At 44.7% G+C, this 19,320-nt stretch overlaps 1 protein-coding gene across 2 annotated transcripts in view; it reads left to right on the forward strand.

Annotated features, from left to right (window-relative positions):
- Positions 1-7,357: 7,357 nt before the first annotated feature.
- Positions 7,358-19,320, forward strand: part of CBL (cystathionine beta-lyase) — a 46,709-nt gene continuing 34,746 nt past the window's right edge. The window contains exons 1-6 of one of the 2 annotated variants that reach the window (XM_087381025.1): positions 7,358-7,552; positions 7,641-7,848; positions 10,798-10,904; positions 11,093-11,163; positions 11,406-11,497; positions 11,603-11,690. In XM_087381025.1, coding sequence (XP_087237151.1) covers positions 7,499-7,552; positions 7,641-7,848; positions 10,798-10,904; positions 11,093-11,163; positions 11,406-11,497; positions 11,603-11,690 — 620 coding nt within the window. In that variant the 5' untranslated portion in view covers positions 7,358-7,498. The remainder of the gene's footprint in view (positions 7,553-7,640; positions 7,849-10,797; positions 10,905-11,092; positions 11,164-11,405; positions 11,498-11,602; positions 11,691-19,320) is intronic. The other variant, XM_087381026.1, reaches the window with a different exon arrangement.

A 19,320-nucleotide genomic window follows, 5' to 3' on the forward strand; every position in this document is an offset into this window, starting at 1 on the left:
GGAGAGAGACAGAGATTGTATTTCAAACTGCTAGGTTTTAGAAGTATTTGATAAAGAAGGAAGATAAAGAGATCCTAATCAAAGACTTTGGAAGGGACAGAGAGTTTTCTTTGTTTGTGGAGAAACAGAGCTAGAAGAGAGCATATCTTAAACTAAGCATTTCATAATAATTTGATGTTTGTTTGTGTGAGGGGTGCCTTGGGAGACAGCAGACTAAGAGAGAGAGAAGTATTCTATGTTTTTTGAAGTAATTAGAGAGAGAGAGAGAGAGAGAGAGAGACTTGCAAAGGAAGAGAAAGAGAGAAGAGAAGACAAATTTTGAGCGTCTATGGAAGTAGAAGGAGCTAATTTTAATCATATGGTACAGGGGCAGAAACTATGGAAGTAGAAAATGATAGATATAGAAGTAGTTTACAGTCTGTTGTATTGAAGAACATTAAGGATGAGCATGGGGAATGGATTCCTTAGCTCTACAAGAAATATTCTTTGATCACAATGCAACCCACTAATTGTGGGTGCTACAAAGTGGGTCAAAAGGATGCAATGGACATCTCCAAACATTGGAAGGGAAGGATCTTAGATTTTGAAATTTCTCCTGGTAGTAACACAGTGATACAGGTATATATTCAACATGCACTTACCCATGCAGACATATACGTGCATCCGAATGCAGGACTTCCATATTACAGGCCCAATTGTAAGTTTTTCAAAGTGTACTAGTACGTCATTTGCGTTTTAGAGTATTTGCATTTATATGGGGACATTAACACGACTGTCTTATGCCTTGTATTTGTTTTACAGATTTGTATCCATCTACTTACAAAGAGTGGGAGCCTACAGCATGCGTAATTGGGGTGTTGCATGTCGTCCATGTTGAGATCGAGAGTCTTCAGTATGAAGGTCGCACACCATCAGAATTAAATAAGGACGGGATCTTCTTCTATGACTCAATGTTCATTGTACCAGATGAAGAAGGACAGTATGGTAGATTAGAATCTCTTCCCTTGCCTTCTTTTGATAGTCCACAATTGCCTCTTCCAAGCATAGAGATAAGTGAATCATATAGAAATAGAATGTTTAATGATGTGAGAAATGCTATGAAGCCAACTAGTGGTGGAAGAAATGCTAGGTTAAGCTAGTTTCTTCCATTGCTCTAATATACTAATGGATCTCAACCATAATATTTTTTACTTGAATTGTGAATGTAATATAATCCTTGGCTTTGGAAATGTTTTAAAATGAGAGAACACCCATTTTTCTCACTCCTTCCAAGCAGATTTAGGTCACAACTTTGGTTTCTAAGAGAGAGTGAAATAAGTAGAGAATGAATGGAAGAGAAGAGGGAAGAACAGAGCTTGGGCAGAAGTTTCTTTGAGAGATTTTTGAATGTGGAAGAAAAATGTGAGCAAAGAGGAGAGATAATGACTAATCAAGATTGGAATGAGTATATTTTGAAACCAGCTGCTAGAAAGTGACGGGAATGAATGTTTGAAATGTTTGGGAAGAGAGAGAATAGGGAGAGAGCTGGTTAGGAAGTCAAAGTTTAGGCCAAATGGTTGAACCAAATGGAAAACGTGAGCATAGTTCTAGCTAGGGGATAGTTTGCCATGGGAGGAAAACAAGGAGGCCTGACATGGTCAGGGCAGGCTTGCCAAAGATATTTTTATATTGTGAAGCACCAATGACATTTTTTGGGGTATTTTGAAAAAAAATTAAAATTTCCCCTAGATTTGGGGAGCCTCTATTATAGAGAAGTCCACATGGCATAATCTCCTTCATGGATACCATATTCCCTTATCCAAGCCTCTAATAGTTTAGTAATTCTCCAAAGGGCCCCTTTTTGAGTCCAAAATTTTTGTAATGTCTCTTTCTCTCTTCCTCTCTTTTCTTAAGGGAGAGGGAGGAAGAGAATGAGAACAAGAGAAAGGAGAGAATGGGGAAGGGGGACAATAACAAGAAAACTTACCAAGAGGAAATAAGAAGACTCAATTTAAGAGAATAAAGAGAAAGAGAGCGCTTCTATTTCCAAAGATGTAAGTACACAATGAAGACCAAAGTCAAACTTTTGGCCTTAAATACATTCCACATTTTGAAGGGAGGGCTAACCCTTGTACTCTCTTTTACCTCTCTCATTATCATATTACAACCACTTGGGCCCATATGGCTCCAAGGCAAATGGCATATGCCAATCCTCATGCTCTCTCCTAGATCTTCCCTTGCCATTATAGTATAGGAACTATTAGTTTTTGTGATGGTTAACATGCCCCCCTTTTTTATCACAATCCATCCTTGAATTTTGTATGGTGGATGATGTCAGACTTGAGGGCATTGTTCATCATTATGGTGCATAGCTTTGCAAATGGCTGGGAGACAGTGAGAAGACTCAAGGAGGCCAATTGAACTATGTCTACCGTGAAATGGTAGTAGTGGTATTCTCCATCTGCATGCAGTCAATTGGTCATGCCACTGGCCTGATTATATCTATCGATGAATTCAAGTGTGTGGCAGAGTTTGAGATGGTAGGGGAATCAACTTGCCACTGTGTGCAGCCCAATAGCCTAAAAGAATGGTACCTTGGGGTCCTGGAGAGCTCGATAGGAGGTAGCATTGTGGTAGTACAGTTTTAATTTTTTTGCATTACACCAATACTATGAGTGGATTACTACCCCCTGCATTTGTTCTAGCCAATCTTGATTGGGGGGAGACTCGTGTAACCTATATTGTGTGTTCATAGAAATTATGTACATCTGCTGTGTCAAGAATGCAGCAGTTATGGAGAGTACATATTGTAGATTGTTAAGCCAAGGACTCTGGCTTGTTGTGAAGAGGGTTCTTGCTCCATCTATGTGGGAAGTGGAATGGAGGTGGTGTGGGATGGTGTAGCAGAGTGGGAAAAAGCTAAAGAGGCTTTGTTTGTCAATTCCTCACTTGAGAAGAGGTTGTGGGCACTGATAGAGTGCGAGGAGGTGGTTGATGTGAAGAGGAAATGGTAGCAGGAGTGTTTGGAGGCTATGGAAATTTGTTAAAATTTTTGGTAGAGTTCTTGTATAATGTCAAATGAGATCCCGCAGAACGAGGCTAGCTATTTATATAGGGGAGCAGTAGGTCAACTTTAGCATTAGCACAATGACTGGCATTATTAAAGAAACACGACTGGCGTTAGCTATGGATTAAAGCAGTGACTCACTGTTAATAAAGCAGTGGGTCATTGTTATTATAGCAGTGATTGGTGTTAGCATAATAATGTATCACTGTGTTAGGAGTTGAGGCGTTAGCATTATAGTAGCAGGTGGCTTTAATATAGCAACGACAACTAGCATTAATTTTAGCACAGAGGGTTGTGAGTTGTTGTGTTAGTTGTATAGCAACATGATTGAGTCAGTCGTCATGTTATCAGTCGTCATCGTTGTGTTATCCTTATAGCAATGACTTGATTTTATGGGCCTTGTTTGGGAGTCTAATTGACTGGCTAACTGCCCTAGACTTCACCTAAGTGGGTGCAAGTGCATGTGGAATGATGTGCATGATGCAACGGTGAAAATGAAAAGTATTACAAAGTGACTTTGGTCGCGTGCTGGGTGAGTGAGTTACTTGGTGAACGGAGTGCAGGGGGATGCGTGGACCCTAATCACCTAGTTGGATCAGGCTGAACTTGTGTGGAAGTAAATAACTTTTCAATGAATGGCAAGGAATGTCTTTCACCTAAGGGTGAAGTGGACTTGATCATATCGTATTTTCACCTATGATGCCAACTACCTATTCTCACCTATATTGAGTGCACAGACGATGGGCTAGAAACTTTAAGACTCGGAGCACCTAACATCTCTCTAGGCTACATACTTGCTCAGTGCACCTATAAAGAGCATGGAGAGCTACATCCTTGTAGCATGCATAAACAATGTTGCAAGTTCATTGTTATCAAATTGCTTTGATTGAGCACCTTCCTCGACTGATAGTAGGACTGCTTGAAGCATAAACTTGAGGAATCCATTGAGTCCTTGTGGTTCTTATGAGGGTATTGGTGCTTTCTTTGCACCTACTAGCATAACATAGAATCTACTAGCCACACGATGGTTATTCACTAATAAAGCAATTTTGATACAACCTATAGTAGCAGGTGAAAATTTTCCATTTACTGCACGTACCATGATAGGCGTAGGTTTAGGAGTTACCTTGAATGTCAGGAGTCAGGTACACTTCTTGTATGAAATAAAATTATGGCTGGCACTAGGATCAATGAAGGATTTGGCTGAGAAAAGGGGTCCCCTGCACAACTGAGAATCCACTTGCACCCTTGAGGGGGCAATGGTAAGATCCCCCATGGGGTTTAACCCTTCCACGGATGCTTTGTAAATTGTTATGAGCCCTAAATTTCTTGCTTTGGCCTAACACACCCTCACTTCTTCTATCACTTGCCGCTTCATTCCAATGACTTACTTTTTAAGGTGGATGGCCTATAAGTTTGAAGTGTTAATGGTCCGTAGTAGCGCTTAAGCTTGCTACCATTAATGTAACCATCCATTTTGGTGCCATCAAGGGTCATGATTTTGTATGACCCTTGAGGTGTGATTTCTACAACCCGATACAAACCCATCCCTTGATATTTCAGCTTACGCTTGGTGTTTCTTAAATTCTATAAGAGTGCAAGATCACCTTCCCTCAAGTCCTTGTTTTGAAGGTTGTGGTCAAGCCATTTCTTGCACGTAGGTTCTCATTTTTGATGCCATAGGCCACCCTCAATCTCTTTTTATCAAGCTTTTCAAGCTTGATCAACCTTTCAGGGATTGCCCCATCTGATATTTAATCTCTAACTGCTACTTTGAGGCTTGGAACAATGAACTCCATTGGCATGATTGCCTCTTCTCCAACCGCTAGGCTAAAGGGTGTGCAGTTTGTAGCGCCCCTATATGCCGTTTGATATGCCCATAGTGCATTGGTGAGTTTGTGCTCCTAGTCATTATGACTAGCCTTGACCATGGGGAGTAACCGTGCACATCATTGTGCAGCACACGATCATATTTGAGCTTTCAGCTTGACCATTCCTAATAGGGTGTGGACTTTGGATGCACAAAGAGGAACTCACTCATCAATATATGAATCGTGTCATTTACAAAGTGCATCCCTCTGTCATTCACAAATTCTAGTGGAAGACCAAAGTAGGATATCACATTCTCATATAAGAACTTAGTGGGGTTGTCCTCATGGGATATCACATTCTCATATAGGAGCTTAATGGTTATCCTACCTCTGCCCACTTGGTGACATAATCTGTGGTGGTCACTATAATGTAATGAGCCTAGGTCCCCTTTATGGCTGGACTAATTGGACCTATAGAGTCCATTCCCTACTTCTTGAAGGGCTCATCAATGAGAACTCTAGTTACATGCATATACTCTTGAGGTATGGAGACTCATTGGTAGGGATCACAGTTCTTGATGAATTTGGTTGCATCCGCGAAGAGCGTTGGCCACCATAATCCGACTTGCAATACCTTATGGGTTGTAAGCTCTCTCACAAGTGACCACCTACAATGCTTGAATGAGCTTCATCCAAAACCTCCACGAATTCATCTTCTCATACATAGTGGTGCGCATAATGCCATCCTTTCCCATCCGGTAAAGTTGTCCGGCTATTAATTGATATGGGGCTACATGCTTGATCAATATCCGACCCTATCCATGTTGAATGTCTTGTCCTAGGGGAATCCATTAGCTAAGAAGTGTCCGATCTCTTGTTCCCATTCTAGAACTAGATCAATGAGAAATAACGGGGCATTTGGAAGATCATCAATCTTCCTTCCTTGGTTCTCCATTGGGAAATTGGGACATTTGATCAGCCATGAAATGTGTACATCCCTTTCGTTTAGCAACAATAATGAAATCTAATTCTAAAAGAATAGCATCCACCGTGTGATGCATCCAGTCATGCATGGTTTGTTAATCAAATAAAGGAGAGCCTAGTGATCCACAAAGAAGACAAACTTGATTGCTAACAAGTAATGCCTAAACTTTTTGACTGCATATACTGTGGCAAGTCCTCCACATTCAGTTGTAGTATAATTCATTTCGGCATTGTTTACTTGGCAACTTCAAAGTATATCGGACAGTCCAAGTTGATGCCTCACCCAGCTATGCCAACATGCACCATATTGCAAAATTTGAAGCATCAATATGGACATGGAAGATTCCTTGAGAGACATCTCTAAAACTTTTTAGCTTCTTAAGTCTTGCCTACCTCCCACACCTTATTGCCAAAGCATAGTACGAGTAGGATATCTTGTGGAAGACTCTCTGCTTTTTCCATTTGTATTATCTTGCCATGAATGGATTTGCAACTATAAACCATCATCATGTGGGCTTTAGAAGGGTTGGGGGGAGAAAGAGAGAGAGAGAGAGAGAGAGAGAGAGAGAGAGAGAGAGAGAGAGATGCTTAGGTGGTTTAGTGTTTAGGTTGGCAAATGTTGGATTTTCGATGCTAGCAATTTCACTTGTAGTAAATCTCCATGTCTGCAATGAGGGACCCAAAAGCTACTTTTGGGGGATAGATATACATAGGATTTATGATGTGGTTCCTTAACACGTTGCTAGGATCACTAGACCACATAGCATCTGTATGTCCTAAAAATACGAGAGCATGTGGACTGGGAGGTTTTTTCTCGAGGGACAAATGACGATTATACATTTAGCTTTTTGCAGCTTTTCCACACTTTTATGCTTGATAGTAAGTATTCTAAATAATGAGTTAGATATTGTATACGTACAATTATAAAAGTCGTTTGGTTCAATAATTGAAATTCTTAGAATGATTTTTCGTCTTGTGCAAATACAAATCTAGTTATTGGTATAGCGGGATACACCGATCACCGATGCATGCGTGGGATAGTACATAGGTATAGACTTTTTGATTAGGAAGGTTTATGTAGCCACTTCATCAGGGGGATCATCTAGATATTACATCATGGCAGATATGACTCTATTGTTTGATGTAACATTTTGAAGTACAACTATTTGTAGAGTGGATTTTTTGTTAAAGTATGTTGCTTGCAATTAAACGTTATTTTGTTACATACATACATACATAAATATGTATACACGTACACACATGTATATGTATATATATAATCTCTCTCTCTCTATAAACCAAAATCCCCTCCCCCCATCTCTCTCTATCTCTTTGAGTGGGTTTTCGCCTTCTCTTAGCTTGGGTTGTAAATCGAACAACCGTCTGATTAAAAATGTGCATTAAGTGAAACACAAATGGCATACAAAGATGGAAAGCCCATCTACAATTGAGACCCAATTGAAATTGAGAGCCGATACATCCCACCTTGAGACCCAATTGAAATTGAGAGCCTATAAGAATCCCCAAAGATAGAGAAAGGCAACGCTTCGGCATTTGCCTTTGGCATGCCGAAAATGTGTTGAAGAGCGCAAGAGCACGAGAATGCGAATCTTCAGCATTTCCCAAGGAAGCTAGTCGTTTCTTTGTGGTTGGGGCTATGGCTTTGCACAGCTTGGAAGCTCTTCAAACGCCCTCTTTCTTGACGGACAAGGTTTCGCCATTTTCCCTTGCAGCATTTGCAGATTCCATCACCCTCGGTATGTTTCAAAGATTGATTTTTGATCATCAAGTGTCTTCAGACATGTTCTCAGACCTTCACCAGCCACGATCACAGTTCTAGGAGACCCAGCCTTCTCTTCTCAGGTGTCAATCGACGTGGGGGCGTTAGCTGCACGAGAAAAGCGTCTGAACAAATCAGCGGCGTGATGAGTGACATGGGCGCTTCTTCTTTCCGAGGGAGCGACCAGAATTTCGTAGAGCAAGATCCACAGTCTACTTCGTCGCATGGTCAGTAACAATGCGCTCCCGAAGATGCTTCCCTTGTAACAAAACCATACTTGGCAATGTGCCTGCGTTTATGAGATCCAACGTGGACAGAGTTTTATGTCGAGTCTCTGGTACAAGTGTAAGACTTGGAACTTAATGGAACCGATGTTTTGAAGCTTGTCGACGTAAGAAGTAGAGTTTGTCATTTGAACTATGCGAGGTTTGACCATTAGCTAGGATGTCGTTGGCTTTACCCTGGTCAACATAAGCTCTTTACTACATGCATCCTGACAACTTACGCATGGTGGCATGGCTTATGAATAGGGATTGAAGCTCCTCATGAGCGGATTGAGGTTACTAGTTTTATTGACGCACGTGTTGCGAGGAACCTCACTTGTCATTTCCAATGTTGCATGAGTGATAGTAGTCTATTTGCCCATGTTGTGGGTCTCATGCCATAAGGGAAGAAAAAGGAATGAAAGGAAGAGCAAGCTAGTATGTGGAAGATTACGTTTCTTGGAAGTGTTCCATAGCAAAGTTTCAGGTCGACATTGTACTTTCGTGAGTAAAAATAAATCATAAATTGCCAGCATGCCCGACAAATGGCAGCAGCATAATTTTTTGCTTGGAGACAAATGCTTTGGGGTGCACACACACTGGTATAGACTACCAAGCTGCTGCAGTTTGGTCACATTTCAAGCTGGCTTTGTGCAAGTATCCATGTTTTTCAACTGTTGGACTGTTCCTGAGAGCCGTTTTTAATCACAGCCACAATGAGAATTATAGTGCGTGCTTTGGTGACTACTAAGGATAGGTCATAAAGAGTATTGGCTAGTAAAATTCCAGCTTCATCCTGACCTTTGTTGAGGAAGTAATTAGACTGGCGAAATTGGCTGCTTTTATGTAGTCTACATGCTAGGTAGCTTGTTGAACCTACTAGATTGTTGCTTGTGATGGCCATACGGAAATCCATCTGGCTTCCCTTAATTCCCCTGCTTCATTTCGAAATCCATTAGAAGTCCCTCCAGTGTATCCCTCCTGCGGCTCTGGGGTGCAGTGTGGCTATGGGACAGGGATTGGGACCCTGCACCGTGGTGCATCTACTACGACACCTGGACTACTTGGCAACAGGGATCTCCATTTATAGCCATGCATGGGCATAAAAGTGCTTATTGCTACCATAACCAAACCCTATTAGCGGAAGGTACCTATCCCACTACATTGTCTTCTGAAAACATTGGGGACATATTCTCTCAGCATATCTTCCATAGTTTGACCATTTGACTTAGGATGATCCGAAGAACTCATGCTAAGAGTTGGCTGAAACTTTTGGAATACCGATTGCCAAAATTGTGCAGTGAGTTTTGTATTTCGAAGAGAACCTGGGATGTGTTCCCCTTGGTGAGGCTTTCGAGGAGACTCAGTTGTGACAAAGGCTTGATTTAATGCCTGAGCCAGCAGTAAGGGAAGGCAAATTAAGGTTACAGCATGCAAGGGAATTTTAGTGGAGCAATATGCATCTTGTAGACTGACAGGGAGCAAAATAGGAGCTTGTGGGGAGTGAGGACAGCCTGCTGTGAACTGTGAGGGCTCTTCCCTCTTGTAGGTTAAAGAGGGGAGGACTTTGGATGAGTTTTGAAGGAAAGGATAGATGCTTTTGGAGTGTATTTTTAATGGTGATTCTTAGATGCGTGTGCAATGGGCTGCATGTGAAACTCTCTGGGCTGCTACATGTAATAGATGTGACGTGTGATGGCACATCTTAGGAGGAGTGGTAAGCATGTGGCCAAGTGTCACAAGGCATCCTGCCATGTGTCAAGTGATGCCACATATTACGCCATGTTTCAAGGGTGCTAGTGCCATGGGTCTAAGGTATTTAGCCCACTTGTTCTTTAATTACATTAATTTATCAAGGCCTATTGAGTCTGCCATGCTGGTTTTTATCTCCTTATCTCTTCCTGGTACAGGCCCATACCCTAGGCACTACTATGAAATGTTGCTGGGGTTTACATCTATGCATCTGATTTGTCCTTGCTATGGGTACTCAGGTGGGGTGTGGCCTTTCCCCCCAGTGAGGTACATATAAAAATTTGTGGGATATTAATGCCTATAACCTCTGCAATGGGGGTCCACCCTGAAATGCTAGTTCCTAGCGAAGTGTAGATCCTAGCGAAGTGACCATATCTAAATGATTGCATACATTTTGGCAATCAAGTTAAATCTTGAAGGAAAACATTTACCGCAAGTTGATGCACTTGTTGAAGTGGGATGAGAGAAGCACTCAGATGAAGAATGTACAAAATAGGCCCTGACCCTGACGACTCATGGGTAGATATATATTTTAAGAATTTGGATACATTATGGAACTTTTAGAACGGTCCAACGTGTTCCCATTTTGGGAAACAAGTGGCTGTTTAGAGTTCCTTGGAGAGTTAATAATGGCCCCTTCTGTGCTACTGTTCATATGGACAGTTACATTGTTTTGTAGTGTTCACGCTGATATGTTGGAAATATTGAATGCTTCTCTAAGGAAATTTAAGAGGGGTGTTGAGAATAGTATAAACTGCATTGCAATAATGCGTGGTCTGGGAGGGCGCTAAAAGGCTCAGTGGAACCGTAACCCAAAATGAGCATGTATATAATGTATTTTCTATCGTCAGTCACCTTCACCCCTCTCTCTCACCCCCATGTTCTTCTCTCACATGGACTCCGTCCCTGACTTGGCAGCCAGATCCTGGCTTCTTTGATACTTGCTTATCATTTTGTGCCTCCTGTCTACTCTGAATTCTATTATCCATTGGAAGGGCATTCTTGTTCCATTTCAGATGTCATTACTCTTAAAGTTTTGGTAACATCATCAGGTATTCTTGCATCCAAGTCTAATTATTGCCTGCCTATCTGTGCAGTTTTGAGAGAACTTGCTTGCCTTCTGCTGACCAGATATTTTCTGTAATGTTTCGAGTAATGCAGTATCTCAGGACATGGGGGTGGCGACTACAATTCTGAACTATACAAATACCTTTGATCCTTTTGGTGCTCTGAGCACTCCTCTCTATCAAACAGCAACCTTTAAACAGGTGTGCTTTTTGAACGGCATTTTCTTTCATCTTGGAAATATGCTCCTGCACGTGTGAATGTAATCTTTAAATTTCCTCTCTGCTACTCTATACATTGTTTGATGAAGGGCTCTTGCATGGTTATTTTCGATTGTTTACTTTCAATGTTGGTTCATCAACTAAATCTTGGAGACCTTTTCTTGTTGCAGCCTTCTGCTACAGAGTATGGTCCCTATGACTACACAAGAAGTGGGAATCCCACTCGAAATGCTCTTGAAACGTAATTTCATGCTTCTCTGGATCCCTAATGCTATTAAATTTTGTTTAAGGGATGAAAAGTGATCAATGTTGCTGAGGATACATCCGCAGAAGAACTGGAACACAAGGGCCTGTTTAAGCTCTGTTTATGTACCCACTGCAAAGGTCATTGTTTCTTGGGTTAATCTAGAAGGAAGCTTACTGTCAACATATAAAAATATGAGTTTATACTGAGATACTTTGTTGTTCTCTATTATTATGCAGATTGCTTGCAAAGCTGGAAGGTGCTGACAGGGCGTTCTGTTTCAGCAGTGGCATGGCTGCCTTAACCACAATTACTCACCTTGCAGGCACAGGTGTATGCTTATAGAGCACTTCTATTCTTATTTAACCTGTATCCTGAGTTAATTTTTTTTCCCGATACTTTTTGTGGCTGATTTGTTATGTGTAGCAATTTGCAGGGCAAGAGATCGTTGCTGGGGATGACATATACGGAGGTTCTGACCGGCTGCTTTCCAAAGTGACACCTAGGGCAGGGATTATAGTGAAGTAAGGAGATAAAGTAACATTGGTAGACATTTCCATAGATTGTATTTTCTAGTAAGGTTTGCGAACTTTGTTACGTGTCTACCATAATTTATTACATAAGAAAGTATCACTGTACTGGAGATAATGCAGAGTGTGCAAACTTCGAATTCTCTGATGCGCTCGATTGCCATAGCAATCTGTGCTCTGCATATCAGCAGAGATTTTGTTTCCATCAACAGCCATTCCAACTTCCAAGACTTTGACTTGAGCATGTTGTTAAACAAATCTTTCAAGTGTACTTTAGCCTTGATGAGATGATGACAAGGACTATAGAGATAGTCAGAAACGGAATCCCTAAAAGATCCATCCAACTTTTCAAAATATCTGTATTAATAGTATCGGGGAGGTGTGCACAATTTTTTTAAGAAAAACATCACAAGATTGTGAATGCAATGAAGTATTATAGATGGAAGTTAGAAAGGCTTGCAACAGAATTTGTAGGAAACATTGTGAGCAGTCAAGAGGCGGATGAAAGGGAGCCCGTGTATACTCTAGTCTTCTTGAAATCTGAATGTCTACCTCTGTGTACGCTTGCAATTGATGGGTCGTGAATCCTGATTTTATGAGTACTAGAGTTATATGCAACTGTTGTAAGAAGTGCAGCCGAAATGAATGGGAGAGAGAAAGAGAGCACGCCTCACACACACCACACCGAGAAGGAGAGAGAGGCACAAGAGAACTGCAAGTGATCTCTAGAGAAAACCCCGCTACAACTGGGAGAAAACCTCTGAACAAACAGTCTGCTTGAGAGCTCAACTGGACAGCTCAACAACCACGAAAAGCGGAGGCACAGAGAGTGGGTGAACTGCTCCACACCTTTGTCCTAGGACTGCTCAACAAGGCAGACTATGCAGCTCCACAAGGCACTGGACTGCAGTCCTATGCTATGTGATGCACAACAAATGGAATGGGGGGCCTATATATAGGCAGCCCCCCCTGCCTAGTCGGCTATGCAAGAAGAGGGCCGACCCCTAGTAGTAGGGCCGACCAGCCTACGTGGGCCGACCTAACACTAGGGCTGCACATGGCCCTATAAAGAGGGCACCCCCCCCCCCCCCCCCCCCCCCCAAAATAGGGGCTGTATCCAGCCAAGGTGGCCGACCTGCAGATTGGCCCCTCTGTCCTCCAGCCCTCGCCTGGGATGCCTATAAGGGCACATCCATGGCAGCCCTTCAGGGAAGATCTTGCCACACCCCTCCTGGGAACCTCCATGGCCACCGTGTCAGGGCATGGGCCTGCAAGAGGCACTGGAAAGGCACACAAACCTACTCTCACAGGGGCCGGCACACCCACAACACATGCCCTCTCTCTCTACGCTACCCTCACTGGGCGGACACCCCCACAAGCAAGGCCCTCTCTCTCTAGGTGACATCAGCAGATGTTGACCTCTAACACCCCTCTCAGCTTCTGGATTGAACAGAGACTCCTGGGAGTTGGGTATGCCACTTGAACAACTGGAGGGATTCCATCGTGTGATACTCCACCGCTTAAGACCGCCACACTGTCGAAGAAGCCCCCTCTTGCTCGAACCGCCTCAGCACGATCACTGGAAACCTGGAACTGTTGCTCCCAGGCCATAAGTGCTAGGACCACCCCTCTGGTCTGGTAATGGTACACTGGGTCATCTAGTACAACAATCCAATCGTGGTACTAGTACATGACGCCAATAGAAGATACTGGAACAATAATCCAACTGATACTGCCACCGGTGCAAGGTCTGCTTCCCTGCATGGGTACGTGTATCACAGAGCTAGATAGCCCACGCTGAAGCCCCCTCTCAAGTCCAAACTGGTACACTGTCACCAGATTGATGAACTTCAGTGCTCCAATGACAATGGGCATATAACAGCTCACAAGGATCAATCAGCTGTGTCTGGTTTCCTGCAAAGGCAATCTATTGACCCATCTGGATCTCCAGCAGCATCCGAAATAGCTGCACCAGAACATGACGAGACCCCCTCTAGATTTGCCAGGTCATAATGTCCAAACAGTACAAACTAACTGCCACCTGAGTCAGCGGGAACAACACCTCGTGGCGCGAGATCTTGCCTGAAAGCTTGCCTCGATAAATGACTCCCTGCTTGGTGCTCCTGATCAGCAAGTCTTGCTGCCGCAAACAAGCACACGATCCTCCATCTAGATCCGGAAAGCCTGTTGGCAGCGCCTGCCTCGTGCTACTAGAAGACTGGAGTATACGTTGTCGCAGCAGTAACACTATTGGCCAATTGGTTACTGGACCCCTCAATGCTCCTTTGGGGACACTGAGGCCAATAATGACCTTTCTGGCCACATCGGTTACACGTATGGGATGCCTTGAGAGCTTCTTTTTCCTCAGCTGTCAACTGCTTTCTGCCTTTCTACTCAGCTGCCAAAGCCTCAGGTTGACTCTCATTGACAAAGCGCTGCTCTTGGTCAAGCACCATGGGGACCAATTCCTCCCAGGTCAACTCATTCATCCTACCACTGGTGATCAAGGATGAATAGAAGGCCCCGTACAGAGAGGATAACTGGGACAACAGAGTTATGGTCATGCCCTCGGATGATATCTGCTTCCCTGCCTGGAGGATCTCCTGCTGAAGCTCCTATAACTTGTTGATGTGGTCCTGCATTGATGAAGACTTCTTGGAATCCAACAACCGCATCTGGCCTTCCAAGGAAACCCTCTTCATGGGAGTGGTTCGATTATACATGAATGCCAAATGCTCCCATATACTCTTGGCCATTGTCATGTGCTTCACGTGATTAATCACCTGAGGAGTACAGTTAAGGAAAATGAATGATCATACCCTTGCATTAACACAGTCCCAGAGTTGGGACAAGGTCTCAGCCTCTTTCTACTCCAGGATGCCAAGGTCGTTCGCAAGGGGATTTGGTCTGGCCAGACCTATCAAGATGAAATCTGCCAGATCATATGATTGTAACACAAACTCTTGTAACACAGACTCCTTCATCACCTGCCAGACACACTGTAATTGAGCCCATCCAACTACTGGTCAACTGGTAACGTGGGCAACACTGGAATTCTAGTCTTGTTCTCTGCCATCTTGGGCAAGGTCGCCATGTCGAGGAGACAGCTGATCTAAAAGAGAAGGTGGATGGGATAGAAAGGAACAGAGGGTTGAAGAAAGGAGAGGGCTGGGAAAGAGGATGAAGGGGCTGACAACCCAATGTACCTTCACACCTCGCTATCCGTCCCTTGGGAATACCTCTTCTCTGATTTGAAAAAACCTTTCAAAGTCAATGCTGCTCCTTCAGGTGATGCACAACAAGTGGAATGTGGGGCCTATGTATAGGCAGACCCCCCTGTCTTGTCGGCTATGCAAGAAGAGCTCCGACCCCTAGTAGTAGGGCTGACCAGCCTAGGTGGACTGACCCACCACTAGGGCTGCACATGGCCTTATAAAGAGGGCACACACCGCCCCGAAATAGGGGCTGTATCCAGTCAAGGTGGCCGACCTGCAGGTCGGCCCACCCTCTGCTCTCCAGCCCTCACGTGGGGTGCCTATAAGGGCACATCCATGGCAGCCCCTCAGGGCAGATCTGGCCACACTCCTCCACACCCTTCCTAGGAAACTCCATGGCCACCGTGGCATGGCATGGGCCTGCAAGAGGCACTGGGGCACACCCACAAGCAAGGCCCTCTCTCTCTAGGTGACATTAGGAGATGTTGACCTCTAACAACTGTCACGTACCCAGGGCAGAAGTGCTATTGAAACAGTTCACACATGTATGTGCATGGTGCACAGTTTGCATTTTGTAATATGGGATACCAGAAGGGCAGATTGGAAGCCACTATCGAACTTGTGGAACTGGTACAGATTACATGAGTCGGAGAGGACATTACTACAAGCAGTTATGCAGGAAATACTGTCGGGTTGGCCCTCAAATGTTATTCTGTCCACGGATTGGTGGGGGAGGCAATGAAGAATTGATGGTAAGATTCCTCTGTCCAAGGCGTCGGCAAAAGAGGCTTATAGAGCCTTGATTTTGAAAGAAAAGAAGGGGTGGCAGGAAAATTCAAATTCTTGGCTTGGAAAATCATGGTATATATTTAGTGGATGTGGCTTTGGCACCCAGCTTGCGCTGGAACTGGTCACTATATATGTATGTATGTATGTGTATGGATGGATGGATGGATGGAGAGAGAGAGAGAGAGAGAGAGAGAGAGAGAGAGAGAGAGAGAGATTAACGTCCACAGGAGACCTCGCGCCGCGCGGGCCTATGGGACAAAGTGCACAGAAAAGCGAACTCATACAAGCCTCAGTGGGCTGAAGCAAAGGGTATGCTAGGACCCTTGCTGAGTACTATTGAATACTAGTCTATGCTAACAGAATTATAATCATAATCATAATTATATCAATCAATCTATCCAGGTGCTGGGACGAAATGGAAGCCTGGTACAGTGATGGCTCTCTGGTGGGCTGCAAAAATGTCTTGTATTTGTGTCTGTTGAGCTGTCTCGCACTGCGGTGGGGGATGTAGTCTCCTCGCTCTTTGGAGTCTCTGGGCTATGTCTAGAGTGACCCCTTGTCTTTGTCGGTCTCCCCTGAGGAAAGCTGTGATAGGTCGGACCTCAATAGAGTGTACTCTGGGGGCTCTCTGTCGCACATGTGGCCTCTGCGCCTCTCTCTCGGTGGTACTGTGCCGGCTGCTCATCCAGACTGCTCTTATATCAGCTAGCTCCTCTTCCTCCACTCCACTGTGTCCGGGGTTGACTCAAATGTATAGAAGTTTGTGACGTGCCGTTGTGCCCGGTCCCTTGTTGCTCTCTGATCTGTCGTAGAAGCGCCTCCCTGTGTCGCCGCATCTCCATCAGATAAAGTCGATACAGACCTGGTCATGGAAATGGATCAGTTGTGACAAAGGACCGAAGCCACTCCCCTCTAGGTAGAGACAGTGGTAGCGTCCCGGAATCTTGTAGCAGGCTGGGCAAACACAAAGAAAATGCTCCTCTGTCTCAACCACCTCCAGCGTACATAGCGTGCAGACCTGCTGCTCTCTAGGTATATCCGCTGCTCTCCCTGCCTCAATCCTCAGCTGATGGGATGAAACCTGCATCTGACCAATGGCAATCCTCAGTGCCTGAGATACTCCTCTATCCTCGAGATACTGGGGTTTGATAATGAATCCCTCCTGTGATACTCTCAGGATGTGGTCGCGATAAAATTGGGTCTTGGTGGGAAGCTCCTGCCCCCCCCCCCCCCCCCCCCAAAGTCCGGGATGTGTGAAGTTGGAGGAGGTCTAACCGTGTGATACGGTTGATCTCATCTCGCGGGATCGACTCAGGAGGTGCATTAGTAGCATGTTTCTAGTGATCGTGTTGAGACGGTGCGTGCCAAGAAGGGCTCTTCAACTGTACTTGAGGCGGTCTTCAGCAAGGAGTATCACACGATGGATTCCTCCAGGTTGTTCTGGTGGCACACCCAGCTCCTTGGAGATCATGTTCCATCCAGGAGCTGAGAGGGGATGTTGGACCATCTCCTGATGTCACATGGTTAGGCCAGGTCATGAGCGAGGGCCTTGTTGTGGGTGTGCTTGCCCCCCCGTGAGGTTAGCCTAGTGTAGAGTAGGGCAGATCTGCTGTGAGGAGGCTCGGGGCCCGATGGGGCTGCGATGGTGGCACACTGCTGCTAGGGCTCCCTGGAGGGTTCGTCTTTGTTTAGGGCTCCTCTTTGGCCTGCTGGTTGCCACATGGCAAGCCTGCTGTTGTGCATTATGCTGGGCAGTGCTGGGGGCCTGCGTGGTCGCCCATGGATCTGCAGACCGGCCCCTTTTGAGGCCTCTTATAGGCTGGCCGACCTGCTGGTCAGCCTGTAGGCAGGGGGGGTCAGCCCTCTTATATGGCTGCGTGGCAGTCCATGCTAGGGCAGGAGGGGGTGGGCCCTGTGGAGCCCTCAGCCGGACTGTTTGGGGCAAGGGATCAGCCCCTTTATAGGGCTGTGTGCCAGCCCTATTGTGCTGGAGGGGGTCGGCCCATATGACCAGCTGACTGGGGGGGGGGTTGTAACTTGTGGCTGTCTATATATAGGCCCCCCTTCCCTCACTTGTTGCATGTCAGTGTGGAGCATCTTGTGCTGGAGGGGGTCGGCCCATATGACCAGCTGACTGGGGGGGGGGGTTGTAACTTGTGGCTGCCTATGTATAGGCCCCCCTTCCCTCACTTGTTGCATCTCAGTGTGGAGCATCTTGTGCATCATTGAGCAGAGGTATTCCCCCAGCAGTTGTGGGGTTTTGTCCTGAGATCCCTTGCAGTCTCTCTTGTTTCTTTCTCTCCTTTCCAGTTCAGTTCGTGTGGTTTGCTCCCTCTTTCCATTTTTGTTCAGTTCCTATGCACTCCTCACATCCTAGGGTTCTTTTGTATAGGATCAACTTGTTGGAGAGTCCAACTTGATATCTAACCCCTTGGCCTGGGCCATGGAGTTAAGCAGCCAACCCAGGAAGGAGTGGCAGCACAGGAGGAATAGAGGAGGAGGAGGTGGAGTCACAAATGTTTTCAGATTGTCTCTTATAGTGCAAAGTTCAAACCTTTGAAGAAGTCCTTAGATCAACAACCCTTATCAAGGAAGGCCTTTGCCTTGCCTTAGTTTCCCTTTTTCAATTTTCCTATGGTCGTTGCATTGCATGAAATGCTTAGCCTGACATAGGCATGCACTATCAGTCAGGGACAAATCCTGTAGAATCCCGTAGGATAGAATAGATGCATCTTGAAAGAGGTGTGAGAGCACAATGAAATCTCTATATTGATTGTGAGAGAGAAGACTCTCTTTTATAAAAAGGGGGAGAAGGTAATACCTTTCCTACATAGTGGCAATCAGCCCCTACATCAGTGGGAATCAATCCCTACATCAGTGGGATTGCCTTTGTCTTACATCATCACTTAGGTCACACACTAGACACATCATAGCACTTGATGTGCCTTTACAACACACATAAACACACATGTGACTCCCCTAGATGCACACATGCACCATAGAGCAAGCCCTTGATCATACTTATCCCAACATACCCTCCCTCAAGGGTTTGCCTCTTGCAGTGTCAAGGATACATCTAGTCTCATAGTTTCTCATGCCATCTCATGGTGGTCAAGGATAAATCTATGGCTAGGATCTCATGCTAGCAAGGGTTCCCAAGGGTGTGAGGTTCACAAAAATGGGATAGACAAAACACATATCACATGGTCTATATCATATGGTGACCAGAGGTGATTTACATAACATATTCTTTTTGGAGTACTACTGCAGGTAGAGAACCTCAAAATTTGACCAAGTGATGATAAACAAAAAAGTGCTTAAAAAGCATAGTCTTCATAGGAGGCCTCATCTTGTGGAGGCACATCAACTGAAAGTAGATTGGCAGTTTCTGACTTTGTAGTTGCTTCCTTTTTGGCTTTACAATACTTTTCATGGTGATTGTTTTTGCCACAATGTTTGCAAGGATTGATCTTGAAGCAATCTTTTGAGAGGTGATTAGCCTTCCCACAATGTTTGCAAGGTGAAAACTTCCCCTTTTGAGTTTTTATGGCATAGGCTGTGTCATTGCCTGTTTGGAGTTCCATGTGCCTTTCTTCTTCTTGAAGAGCAGTAATAAGACC

Source organism: Dipteris shenzhenensis, chromosome 11 (assembly GCF_047967505.1).
Source record: "Dipteris shenzhenensis isolate YYH24624 ecotype China chromosome 11, Dip_SZ_1.0, whole genome shotgun sequence".
Classification (NCBI taxonomy): Eukaryota; Viridiplantae; Streptophyta; class Polypodiopsida; order Gleicheniales; family Dipteridaceae; genus Dipteris; species Dipteris shenzhenensis.